The sequence below is a fragment of the Cynoglossus semilaevis genome, chromosome 10 (genome assembly GCF_000523025.1).
Source record: "Cynoglossus semilaevis isolate Cse_v1.0 chromosome 10, Cse_v1.0, whole genome shotgun sequence".
Lineage (NCBI taxonomy): Eukaryota > Metazoa > Chordata > Actinopteri > Pleuronectiformes > Cynoglossidae > Cynoglossus > Cynoglossus semilaevis.
In genome coordinates this window covers 1,952,224-1,965,754 of record NC_024316.1, presented here as the reverse complement: position 1 = coordinate 1,965,754, position 13,531 = coordinate 1,952,224, and the positions used below count along the sequence as shown (strand labels likewise).

Below are 13,531 nucleotides of genomic sequence, written 5' to 3'. Positions count from 1 at the left end.
ATGTCTTACATTTTTTTAATACTTTAATTACTATTAAAGTACTATTTAAAAAATAATATTTTAACTCCCCATTTCTATCTCTTTTTATTTTAAAGATGCTCATAAACATGTCTATTCACTTACAAGGAACTCATCTCTGATGAAGTACTTTGCCCTTGTGACACGAGGATCTTCTCCAGGCTCAGGTGTTGCTAAAAGATAGGAAAGAGGCAAAATAAACAAATGTCTGCTGACATGACTGATTCAAAGCTGTCAGGTGGAGGCCAATAAGACATCAATTAATGAATATTATAAAGCAAATTCATTGTTTTCAATGCCATTATATTCATATGTCGCCAATGAAAACCTGATACAGGCGTATTAACGATGACCTCTTGTGGTCATAACCACTAAATGCACTTGTCTTTAACAGATTTGGAATGGATAGCGTTCAAGAAAAAACACCACAATTAAAGGATATAAACACTCTATTTAAAGTTTACCTAAGAAAGAGCATGGATGTTTATGCAGCTTTAGGAAACATTGATGATAAGGGGAAAGAAAAAAGAACTATTTTTGGCACAACACTAGGATATCACAGTTTTCCGTGTCTTCAAATAGGACTGTTTAGGAGTTCTGTACACACAATTTCACAAACAATGATTAGATTATTTCCTAAAATAAATGAATTGTTTTAGATGATGAAGATTTAGTAAAAAAAAAAGAGTTTTGTTGTGTGGGAGGAGGGGGGGGGGGGGGGGGGGGGGGTAAATACAGAGGCTGTTTTTGTACAGATAACGCCATGGACAACTAAAGAAAAGTTGTTGATGAAATTCATATCGCTTTGTATAAATAAATGGAAACAGGATCTGCAGATGAAAGCCCAACAAGTGGAAGAACAACTGCTCACCATCATCAGGTGTAGTGTAGCGTGCAAATTCAGGGAAGTATTCCTCAATTTTGGACTTCCCCGCCAGCACCTTCTCTGCCAGCAGGTCCTGTTTATTCAGGAACAGGATGACAGAAATGGTCCGCAGCCACCTGAGAGGAACAGAGACGACAAATGAGAAGGAGAGATGGGGGCTGGGGGGAGGGCAGTGTTTGAGAGTAATTACAACATCCAAATGTTATGGAGAGATATTTAAATCCCTCCTTTTCTGTTGTGAAGCTAAGCTTTACTTATATAATAAGTAAATATAACGATCACATTTTCTGGACAATGAAATAACGAATGAACAAATGAAAAGAGAAGTGAATTTTAACCACCTGTCTACAGTGATGTAAGATTCACTGCCAGAGATCTAAGTAATTTGTCACCTTTCTATAACTTTTTCTTTGCTTATGCACCACTGGAACTTGTAAACAGAGTATGTGATCTATCCTTGATTGTTGTTATGCTATGTTTGTTGCTAAGGAACATCCACACTCAGTTATGTAATCATTCCAGAGAAAAACCAGACAAGATAATAAAAACTTTAGCAGCCCTGACACAAACACTTTCTGTGTGTAGCTATAAAAAAAGATGTTTGGAGAAGGCTGTCAGATTTTGTGTCTTAATTTTTTTTTTAATCTTGGAAAAAGTGGAATCTATGTGCAAACAATCATCATTGCGTTTCTGCTTCACGTGTCTCTGAAGCCTCGTTTCCACTTCACCTGTTGTTCCAGATGTTCTTGAAGAGGTTGAGTGCCTCCTGTAATCTGTTGGTCTGATTGTCCTCTCTGATCACCATGTTGTAACTGCTACTTGCCACTACGAAGATAATGGCCGTTACATCTGAGGAAAGAAGATATATTTAGACTTACAGAGGTTATTATGCTACAGACGCAGAGAACAGTAAACTGAAAAAGAGCGATAAATTATTATGAAGTTACCATTAAAGCACTGAATCCACTTCCTGCGTTCGTCTCTTTGGCCCCCGACATCAAACATACTGTGGCAAACAAACAAGAATTAATATTAGGTCTAAACATACAAATTCGATTCTTCTACCCGAGTCATTGGATTTGCTACAGAATGAAGCTAGAAAATCATTATATTAAACATTAAATATATTTGCTGTTTTACTTACTGAAAATTAACTTTGTCCACTTGGAATCTTGTCTCGAAGATTCCAGAGGTCAGAACTCTGCAACGCAGCAAATCCTGGAGGTGATTTGAACAAGTTCACTGATAAGATCATAAAGACACTTCACTACAAAATCTGAGACTTAAATAATACAGTTCAGCTACAGAACATTTGTGTCTTGGTTGATGTTTTTTTTTAAATCATGGACCAAAAAAACAAAACAATGCCACAACAAACTGCAGGATTCACAAGATGATTTTATTCCTATTTGTAGAACATAACTAAAAAAGAAGCATCAAGTACAATGACTTGGACAAAAGCATTACATTTAAATTTAAATAAACCTAAAATTTTGTTTAATTTGTGTTTTTACCCTTTGAGTTTATTTTTCACCATTAAACACTTTTAATAACAAACAGAGTCTGCTCCTGGAAAGATCCTTCTGGATTTCAACTGCCACTAAAGAGAATGTTTGATAAGGAAAGTGTATAAACTTCTCTGTGCCTACCTGGTCTGTTGGCGTGTAGTCATTCTGTTTTACAATGTCAATCTTGTCTAGGAAGCTGAGAGGAAGAGAGAAAGAAAAGAAATACAATGTTGTTAATGACAGTGACTTCACATCATCACAGTTTTCCACTGAAGAGTTCAAGTCCAAAGTATTTTGCAGACTGAGTATTAGAAATCCACCTGTGAGAGACATGTATGGTTAATTAAAGCGAGACACACGTGAGGGGCCACGACTGTTCTCCGCCCTCACGCAGATGAACTCGCCAAGTATTCTCAACATTGTATTTTGTAGGGCTGTCAATAGATAAGTGATTTTTAATCAGATTAATCAGAGGATAGCTCATTAATGCATTACAAAATACTAAGAGGGGACACCACAAGTTTGAGCAAAGGACTCATGTTTGATGGTTTACTCCTCAGACACAATCACATATTAAACCACATGGAAACACGACAGCTAACATTGTGAGGCCACAAAGATCTGTGTTCTATTGGGAAATTGGTCAAAGCAGAGATGGTGAGAGCAGAAACCCATGTGCAAAGGAAGTGCACGTGCAGAAACAAGAATGTAAATGGACAGTAAGAGAGACAGAGGAAGAGAGAGAGGGGGGGGGGGGGCAGAGAGAGAGTGAGGGAGACAGTGAGTCTGTCTAACATTACAGAGCACATTTTAAAAATAGCTCCCTATCCCTGGCCCACAGTACAGTTACCATGGAGACCAAACCACAGGAGCTATTAATAGTCTATCAGCTCCCAATCTGGTACCAGTGGAGTTGAACTAGAGAGGAGACAGACAGACAGAATAGGAGGAGGAGGAAGGAGAGAAGGAGCAGGATGAGTTTGTGTATTTGAGATGGATGTGTAAGCAAAGAGGAGGGAGGGAGCAAGGCATTGGACCGTACCATCTCAATCACCTGAGGGGGACAAGGAGCAGGGAAATGTTTCTGGACGTCAACTTTAGGGGTTGGAACTTATATCAAGTGCTGGAATCGGTATGCTACAGTCATCTCCAAAATATATTTACTGGTAACTAAAATGATGCAGTTGTGAGCAGCCCTCAGGTAACAACCAACTGTCTTTTAACCTCCTGCCTTCAAACTTCTACTGATCTGCAGATGACTCAGCCACAGCCATGTTTGCTCCCGTACTGCTACTGTTGCATGAAAACTATGTGATCGAGTCCTGCTAAAAATGAGACCCTAACAATGAGACACTGAACACAGCAGACTTGTAATTTCATAAAAATTAAAAAACACTGTTCTGCCCTGACAACAAATAAAACATCATCACCCACTAGACGACTAACAAAAAATAACATCTATGATGTTCCCTGATTTAGTTAGCGATACTTATTTATATAAAATATTAATGCACCAAAATAAACACAAAATACCCAAAAAGGGGACATGAACTCAATGGAATAAGCATAAAAAATGTCTTTCCTGCTTCATAATCCTGCAGTGGAAGACGGCTTAGGTACTTACTACTGTGCACAGTCGATTAATTGATATTCGTTAGATCTCTCATAGCATGCTCTGACGCCTTCATCCTGCCACAGTGTCTTTGCATGGTCATAAAATTCCTGCAGAGGGATAGGTAGAGAAAAAACAAGTTAAATGAGAAGCTGAAATTCAAGTCACTGTTCATTATAATCATGTAAAATACTAAACGAGACATTGACAGAACAAAAGTTTTGCTTTTTTGTTCAGTTTTGTGGCACACTGAGGCATTTGCATTTTAACCATCTATGATAGAGCTCGACTGTCTTGTCTACAGTGCATGTCTGAGGACACAGGGAACTCTGAGCTTTTGTTGACACACCAAGTGGTGTGTACGTTGTGCCGAGGCCATGGTCTGTATATGTCCACGAAGCTAAATAGTGGTGGGTTAAAAGACTCACAACATAGTATAGACAGGTCTGCTGTCACTGCCTGTACTGAATACTACTGTCCGGTGTATTCCACTTTCTCTGATTCAACTACACAGGTGAATAGTATATGTATGTTTACAAGTTAAAATGTGGATTAGAACAGTGGTCCCCAGCACCCGGGCTGACACCAGTCCGTGGGTCAGTTGGTACCGGGGTGCACAAAAAGAATGCAAAACTTACATTATTTCTGATTTATTTATTATCTGATTCTGAAAAATGTTTTATTTTAAAAAATGACCAGATTTTCTCCGTCTATCTTTGACTCACACTTGATGCATGTCAAAATGCTCGCTCGCATGTCTTACCTACACTACGTTTGTAAAATACTGAATGTCTCACAATTACTTCGTCCCACTGTGCTGCTAAAACACTGACAGTGGTTAACAATCAGAATTTACTGATTTCCATGACAGACTTGATTTAGGCACAGCTGCCCAATAAAATTGATCAACTATCATCGGTAACTTGATTATAATCCCATAAGTCTGAATTTAACTGTGAATGTAAGCACTGTTTGAATCTGTGTTTAAAAAGGTACATATCTGTGGTCTAGTCCTACTTGATGAGAGCTTGAACGGCATGATTGAATTTTGGGGGAAAAAAAAAAACAAACAAAAATAAAACCCAAAACAAAAACCTTAAAAACATGTGGTACTAAACATATTTGATTTAATGAGATGACAGGTGGTTGGAATTGAAGAAAATAAAAACCTCTCTCATCCTCTCAGTGAAATGCTTCCTTTTCTTCTTTTATGTTCTGTATGAGCCTCTCTTTGTTCTTTCCTCCAGTAAAGGTCAATTTACAACAGTCAACCCATGAACCCAGCAGCCATGCCAGCCTCAATTCCCAAACATGTTCACATTAGAGGGTCGGAGAGCAGGATGAGTAACAAGTGTGTTGCTCATGGGCACTTCAATCGGGCTGATTATTGGTACAATAACTGACCTTCATTGCTGAATGTCATCATGTATGAGCATATAAAGAAGAAATGAGAGTCATTGGAGCTGCCCAGCATCCCACCATAATCACAATCATACCAAAAAACCCAAGCATCTGCACCAATTAACACTAATTAAATCATATAACACAGTAATTAGCAATCAGAGAGCTAGAAATATGAACTCTTTGACTTCAGGTTATAAAATGATTTAACTGCCAAACCAGCAGATGGAGCTACAACTTTGTGTGCATTTAATCACATTTGACCAATATGCTGTTTAGTAAGGTAATAAAAATAAAATGAACTAGAATCTGTGAATTGCAAAGACATGTTATTTCTTTTTTTACACAAAAGAACTGACTTCACTATGTTTGTCTTAATTAGCTGAGGAACCGGCAGACTCTTAATAACGACACACTCACAATCAATTTGATTTGTGATGATCTGTTGCTTCTATTCCAATGTTAGTGTGTGTCAGCACTAAGCCAGATGAGCTGAGTCCCACAGGAGTCTGAGGATAAATAGTTACACTTCAGGGTATTGCCTCTTGGCCTTGACTGTTAGCTAATTGGAATGATCTTAGGAGACTAGTGGAACCTTCAGAGACATCAACATTAAATTAGGACATTAGTTAAGCTCAGGGTTATTTGCATGAGTCAAGGGATTTACACCTGGGATATTGGGACAATTAACGGCTATCATCTGAAACACTGGCACCTGGGGACACGTCTACCTGTTCTCAGTGTATTGTCCAAACCACTGTACGTAGTGAGAACAACTAGTGTAAAAGTCTAGACTGACAGAATTAACCTGGACGGCATTCGTACTAATAATGGTAAATACATTAAAGCTGATGTGGTTGAAAACCAGAAAAAAAAAACATCCAGTCCAGAATCGCAGTAGGAAAACACCTTCAAAACCCACCAGATTCTTATTTTCTGCTTCAAGGCAAAGTTTGAAAGTACATTTACCATCCTCAAACGCAGTCTACATCTATAGACACAAAAAGCATTGTATACATATTGCAGTACTCACAGATGGAAATTCAAAGTCCTTCTGGTTGACGAGGTTGAGGATGTATTCAATCCTGTACTGATTCTCTGGAGAGGCCAACTGCACTGGTGGTGTCAAGTTGCTCATCGCTGTTACTATGGTCTGTCACAAACAAGTCCAGAAACAGTGGATCACACACAGTTTCTTCTTATAGAATAATACACTTTCTACTGTTTTGGAATTGCACTCATCACATCATTTATCTTCTATTCATTTTAATCTCACACACAAAATACTGCATGTTTGGGACATCAGTAGTTACCTACCTCAATGGCTTCCTTGATATTATTCTTGATGTCGTGAATTTTCTGCTTCTTCTCTCTAAAACATATAAGGGTAGAAATTACAATCCTGACTGGTGTTTCTGTTGGGCAGCAGTCACAAAACGCAGCTATAACAAAGATGGGAAATGTGAATTGAGCGTGCAGTCCAAGATATTTTGTGGACAATATGATTTTGTTGTGATGTACAGTCAGGGCAGGTCTGAGCCACATGATGCTCTTTAGCTTTTTTGCAATGTTTCTGTGCATTGGATTAAATGTACTTTGTCTAAGAAAAAGAGGGATGTAGATTAAAAAAATTATTTAAAAAAAAAATCAATCTTTTACCAAATTTCATCTTGCCTGCTAACAGTAAAAGAACACTTAACACAAAATCAAAAGATGTTAGAAAGTATGTCCCATGTTAGCACGACATGGTCCACAGCAGTTTGCTGCATCAAGTATGTTTTTTTTTTTATTTAGGAACTGCAAAAAGACCTTCATTGGTACATGTGGTAGAAAAATTATGTCTGTCTGCTGTGAAGGATAGCTGTTTGTACAAGACGTTTGGACTCTGTGTGACAGAAATGTTTCTAATAAAGGCAACCAGAAGACCAGTTAGTCTATCTTTCACCTTGAGTCTGCCAGGACAGAGTATTGTGTTTACAATAGTTCTATGTCAGTGCTAGAGAAAGGGCGAGATGGGCCTCTTCACTACATGCCACGTTTTCTTATTTCCAGGCTACAGCTTCGTTCAAACTAAATGGAAAATCATGGAAGATCAGAAAGTAAGTGATGGATAACAATATCTTTGTAGTTATTTTATATACCGTAACAACATTAGGGGGAAGCTTAGTTGGTATTTTTAAACTTTTAGAAGCTTTGACAATATTTACAGCCACAGGCAAAAGAGCGTTGTTGTTTTTTCACATAAAATACAGTCTGCTCTATTGCACTCCTCATATTTCAACTCTGTCAACTTTCTCTTCATTGCTGAAGAAAATTTTTATGTTTCACAGGCCTTAACCTTTGTTTACGTATTTAGAAATACCCACAAGATGGCAGTAATGTAAGAATGGATGCTGGGTGAGAAGCAAATGTTTTACTTTCTCCTGTGAATACCACTGAGACCTGGTATCAGATTTGGTTTGTATTCAAATATCATTCTTAATTTCTTAACTCTGGGCAGACTGTTTACCAGTGGAGCTGTTTTGTGTCATCAAACATGTTCTATTTATTCTCCATTTTTGGTATAAACAATGTAACTTCAAAGGCAATTGGGAAATGCTGACATGATAATGTTACTAAAAACAGGCCGACAGTGTAAATATTACGTTCTATTTCACCAGGATATTAGTGATAAATACATGAAGACTTTAACAAACTTTGTATGACACAAATTTTCACAGTACCTGGAGTCACAACGTCAGAGTGGAAAAATCATGAGTGATGGTGAGAAAAAAGGGAGTGAGACAGAGTTTATTGGGTCAGGAGGGAGTTTGACAAGGCCTTGTTTACATTTTCAACCTGACAGTCATTAACAATCACATGGCTGCATGTGTGCACATATTTTTCCAAATTTGAGAGTGTGACTGCATGCCTGTTCAAGACAGGATGGGGAAATGAGGAGACAGCAGATAGCTAACAGAGGTGGACGGAACTGTGAAGAAGAAATAGTATGTTTAATTAAAGATGAAGAAGATTAATTTCACTTTTTAAAACCCAACCATAACCCCAGCAATCCTTGTTCCTGAGCAATCACAAAGAAGGTATTTTTAAGTTTAGTTTAGTTTTTGGCTTTGCAGTAATGTGTCAATTTTCACAGTTATTTTTCTTCATATTTTACTAGTGTTTCAAACCAGCAGCACATACTATATATATTTTTTAACTCTTTGTTCTCAAACCTTTAATCTGCAGACTGATCTATTTTTTAATCAAACTTAAATCACAACAACAGATCCTCACCAGAATATGGTAGAACAAATAACAAACTACATAAAACGTTTAACCTGGCCCCACAGTGAGAGGCCATGGGAATGACCTGCCTCCCTAACTCATTAAGTTGCTCCAAAGACATTTACCCAACATGCCATGATGATATGAATGTTTGATCCTTTAGCTCATGCACGACTGACAAAACCCGTATAAATTAATTATGGAGAGTTGATTCACCATGCCCCTTCCAACAACTGTCCCAGTTAAGTTCCACTGATCTTTTAGAAACTGGGAGATTTTCCCTGAGAGCATTACAGTCTGAGCTACGGTTTCTGACAAACAATGATTCGGCTGTTGAGCAATGAAGAACTCCACTATAAAGAGACACCACGTTGATTTCTAAGGGCAGCTCGTCGGCTCATTGTCAGGTCATGGTAGTTAAACCCATAAAGGAGGTGAGTCAGTTATTACTTCCTTTTCCTAATCAGCCCAGCAAATGGAACCAGTCTTCCAGTCAAAAGCCAGTAGTTTTGACCTTTGGGTTACCGTCAACCAAGAAATTACTGACAACAAGGTTAAACTCGACACTTCCAGCACAACAAGTCAGTAACTTTACCTGCAACTGTAACTGAGCCTGGAAATTTTATTTGACATTTGATAGCACAAAGCTATCAGCTAATCGTTGATAGTTCTAATCAGTTGCAATTTTGTAAACGCTCTCCTTCTGTCTTGTTGGTTTGGTTAAATGGAAAAACAAACCAAACCAAATTTGTCAACACCAAGTTTAACATACCAAATGAGCGTAGAAGACGATTCATTAGTCTGTAATTATCTCCAAAGGTAGCCCCATGACATGATCACACAAAGAATCACACACAGTTTTCACTGCTGTGGAGTCACAAGCTGTGTCATACGCTCTAATCGGCCTGAGGTGTGGATTTTTCTCTTCTAACCCTGTAGGGATACTTCATCCTCACCACAGCCACCACACCAACAAGTACAAGTCACTGACACACATGCATGACAAAAACATCACAGAAAATGTCAAAAGTACTATAGACCTGTTGCCAGTATTTCAAATCTGCTATGTACTATATTTCCATGTACATGTTAATGTTTAACACAGTACAATGCTGTATAATTTGTTGATATAATTATTAAATTATATTGACTGATCGAGACAATTTAAGTCAAAAGACTTCATTTAAAGTTGGCAGTCAAAGCTAACACTGCACTACATTCAGTTGGCAGAGGCGGTTCTGACCAAAGCAGCCAAACGTGTTACGTCCATCTGTACTGTAACCTGCATGAACTGCCTAAGTTGATATTATAGGTGTACACCACTTCAGGACCATCTAATACAATTAATATTTTGTTTATAATTAATGTCCAATCAAAATTCCCTATCACTGTGATCAGGTAATTGTTTTTGCACAAAACAAAAAAAAATGGTGAGAGCTTTCACAAGCAATGAATAACACATCAGACTCTGGGTCAAAAACAAATGCCTTACCAGTGGCTGGTTTGTTTCGGTTCTCGCTCCACTTTTATTTAATCTTACAATTTAGAGGTGGACCAGTTGATTAACTGTTTAATAAAGCTGAAGCAGTTTCCTGCTATCTCAGACTTGGAGTTCACGTCAGCCTTTTTTATCACTCAGATAAACTTTAAGGCACCAAATTAGGCATTAGTGTTTTTAGTAAGAATAACTAATTGGAAAATCACTTTCTTCAATCATGTAAAAGAAAATGACCAGCTGGCTTCCAGTACTGTTCAGACAGACACGATGACCCTATTATTCTTGTTTTAGTGAAACACAGCTGATTTATTCTGGACAGAAGTCAAAGATGATTCATTTGGCAAAACTTCTTAAAATCATACTTTGACTTTTACTACTTATCTTGGTGCACTTGGAGTAATGTTTATATTTTGACCAAGTCAGACTTACTCTGCGTTGAAGCCATCAACATGTAGGATCTTCATCTGTTTTACTATGGTGCTCTTTCCTGACTCTCCAGCTCCTGAAAGATGGGGAGAAAAAAAACACATGGATCTGGTGACCACTAAAACATGACGACATCATTGTTAATTTAAATTTAAAAAGTCATTAAATATTGTTTAAACACAACAATTATTTAAAATTAAATTAAAATATCACACAAAATATTTATATTAAAATCTAAAATATTTAAGCTTTTATATTTGACCAACACATGCTGTAACTAATGGTTCAACGAGGTGATGTGGAAAACTCCAATCTTTAAAAAAACTCAATGTTATGATGTTTAATTAACTGTCTCCCATGTCCGACGAATGGTGGCATTCTAAAGAAAAGGTTTTTCATTTTGATATACCAGAAAGCTCCAGATTATTCCAAGAACTCATCGCACTGTTCTCCCAAGTAACTGTTGACTTCAGACAATTAAGCTGGACATTAACAAATGTCCTCACTTGTTTATTTATTGTTATTAAAATAATTATTGACCATCCTGAACCAACGTCAACTTAAACTATGGCACCTGCATCAGATCAAACTCATTATTGTTTTGGAAATTAAATTATTTACTAGTACTAGTAAATAATTTAAAGTACTAGATAAAATATTTCCCAGTGCTTAACCAGATCCTTCTTCTTTGAGTTTGACAAGCACCTTGCAGGGTTTATGTTGTGCTTCACTGCCACCCACAGGACCTTCTTTTAACCAGTTACAATTTGTTTTAATAAAGTACATCCCTCCACACTTTTCTCTGTTCCACTCATGCCTAAATACCCATGACCCGTGAGTAACAGCCTGGAGTCGCAAACAGGGCTTTAAATGAAAGCTAATTTTATGGAGACATCTTTGTTTCAACATCTATGTAGGTCCCATCCTTCTGTTTTCCTAGTCACCATTACTTCCTCCTCAACACAACACCGTCCGACATTACACATTCCGAGAGGTACCTTTGTAATCACATATTAGGATTTTTACAGAGAACACTACGACTTCTTGGAAGTGATAAGCCTGTGATTGGACACAGGAGGAGGGTACAGAAAGAAGCACAGCAAAGGAAAGTTAGACATTCTTATTTGTGTCCTCTGTAAGGTGGAGACCCAACCCACCTCCAGTTCACTGTCACAACCACATGTTGAGTTTTACACAATCATTTCTGCGTGAACTTTTATTTAACCTTTTCTTTAAAGCAGTTTTTCACCTGCTCACATAAAAACAAACTCTGAACCCTTGTAATTTTTGGCCCTGTATTAGTATTTTATATTTTTGTATTTTAGTAGTATTTTATATTTCACCTTCCTTTCATGCAGTTTTTGGTCTGCACACACACACAAAACCTCAGTGTAGCACTGGTGTGACATTAGCCATCTTCTAGTCTAATAGCCTATATGCACGATTGAGAATAAAGTCAGGACAAAACTGAACTATAACACAGATTTTAAACATTTTACAACGCTTTCTCCATCAACCAGTACTTCACTTGTCATGTCTCTACAATCAACCTGTGGACTGTAACGCTACTTCTTGTTTGGGGTTTGACAGCGGTAAACTGGAAAATCAAAAGCGACCTGCCTTGAAAACCCTGCACACGGCTGGATTTTCAGCCTTATGCAATGGCAAGTCACAGTGTTGACAATGTTTCCCAAAACAACGTCCCAGAAGGTTATGCAGAAAGGAAGCAGAGGCTAACTGTGCAGTCTGAGGCCTGTAAAACAGCGGCGGCAGCCGCAGCAGCAGCAGCAGCAGCAGCAGCAGCAGAACCTCATTGTAAGAGCAACAGAAAAAACATGTTAAACAGCAACAACAACATGGAAACTCACCTAAAAGTAGCAGTCTGTGTGTGGCTCTGTATATCTGTTTGTCTTTTTGGAGCTGCTTCTCTATCTTTTTGTTTGCTTCTCTTTGTGCCTTCTCCTCATTTCTCTGGTCTTCGGTCTTACTGTTGCCCAAACAACCCATCTTCCCGCAAAAAGGGAGAAAAAAGAGGGGATCCAGGGGAAAAGGAGGTGGTGGTAGTGGTGGAAGAAGAAAGAGAAGTAGTGGAGGTGAAGAGGAGGGGTATGCAGAAAGAAAAATAAATCAATCAGCTAAACTAGTCCGGATCTCTCCTTTTGACCCGAAGATTTCAGTAGCAATGTCAGCCACATTTAACACGCTTCCACTGCTGTGGCCTGCCCCAAAAAGCAGTCGCTGGTGCAGCGCAGCGGAGACTATGCGTCCATAACGCGTATTTTTGCTGTCAGAGAAAGGGCAGGATACTGTTGCTGACGACACCGAGGCCGCCTTCAGTCTGCTCAATCCTGCTCTGGCTTTTTCCCTCCTCCTTCACATGCACTCTGTGGAGTTTTGCTTCAGTTTGCCCCCAATGTCTTCACCCAACTACCGTTCGAAGTGTGACAGTTGTAGTCCACAAATGTCTTCTTAAAATCGACCTGTCCGAAAGAGAAAAACACGCAGGTTCTCTTCAATCAGCCCAATGTTGCATCTCCGAAAAAGCCCGGGTCTTGCGTCTCACTGCTGCCCGTGACAAGGAGCCCAACTCGGCGCGTCCGTAAGGCTCGCCCGTGCTGCGGCGCGGCTCTTTTCCACGTCTCCCTTCGTGACAAACATTTCCACGGGTGAACACTCAAAGCTTCTTCTGCTTTCCTTTTTCTTTTTTCTCCCTGACGCCTGCCTTGTCTTCGTCGGGGGAGGAGGCCTTAGCAGGGCAGAAGGAAGGGAAATAATATTTACACCCAGGCAAAGCTACATGTGAGAGATCCTCGCTGCTTCCGTCGCCATCCGGATCCTTTTCGCTCTTTGCGTCGAATCAAACCCCCACAACTCAAAACCCACTGCGGCCGTCTTCACCCACACGACTCACTTCA

At 38.8% G+C, this 13,531-nt stretch overlaps 2 protein-coding genes across 5 annotated transcripts in view; one reads left to right on the top strand and one right to left on the bottom strand.

Annotated features, from left to right (window-relative positions):
• LOC103384526 (ER membrane protein complex subunit 3-like) overlaps positions 1-13,531 on the top strand; it is a 629,629-nt gene that overhangs the window by 128,755 nt on the left and 487,343 nt on the right. The window lies entirely within an intron of this gene.
• gnas (GNAS complex locus) overlaps positions 1-13,531 on the bottom strand; it is a 28,094-nt gene that overhangs the window by 2,518 nt on the left and 12,045 nt on the right. Inside the window, exons 1-11 of one of the 2 annotated variants that reach the window (XM_008318048.2) lie at positions 12,485-13,525; positions 10,620-10,692; positions 6,743-6,797; positions 6,459-6,578; positions 4,037-4,134; positions 2,554-2,608; positions 2,049-2,122; positions 1,852-1,910; positions 1,633-1,753; positions 890-1,020; positions 124-191 (exon numbers count right to left, since the gene is read on the bottom strand). In XM_008318048.2, the coding sequence (XP_008316270.1) occupies positions 124-191; positions 890-1,020; positions 1,633-1,753; positions 1,852-1,910; positions 2,049-2,122; positions 2,554-2,608; positions 4,037-4,134; positions 6,459-6,578; positions 6,743-6,797; positions 10,620-10,692; positions 12,485-12,623 (993 nt within the window). In that variant the 5' untranslated portion in view covers positions 12,624-13,525. Of the gene's footprint in view, positions 1-123; positions 192-889; positions 1,021-1,632; positions 1,754-1,851; positions 1,911-2,048; positions 2,123-2,553; positions 2,609-4,036; positions 4,135-6,458; positions 6,579-6,742; positions 6,798-10,619; positions 10,693-12,484; positions 13,526-13,531 lie in introns of those variants that run through there. The other variant, XM_017035767.2, reaches the window with a different exon arrangement.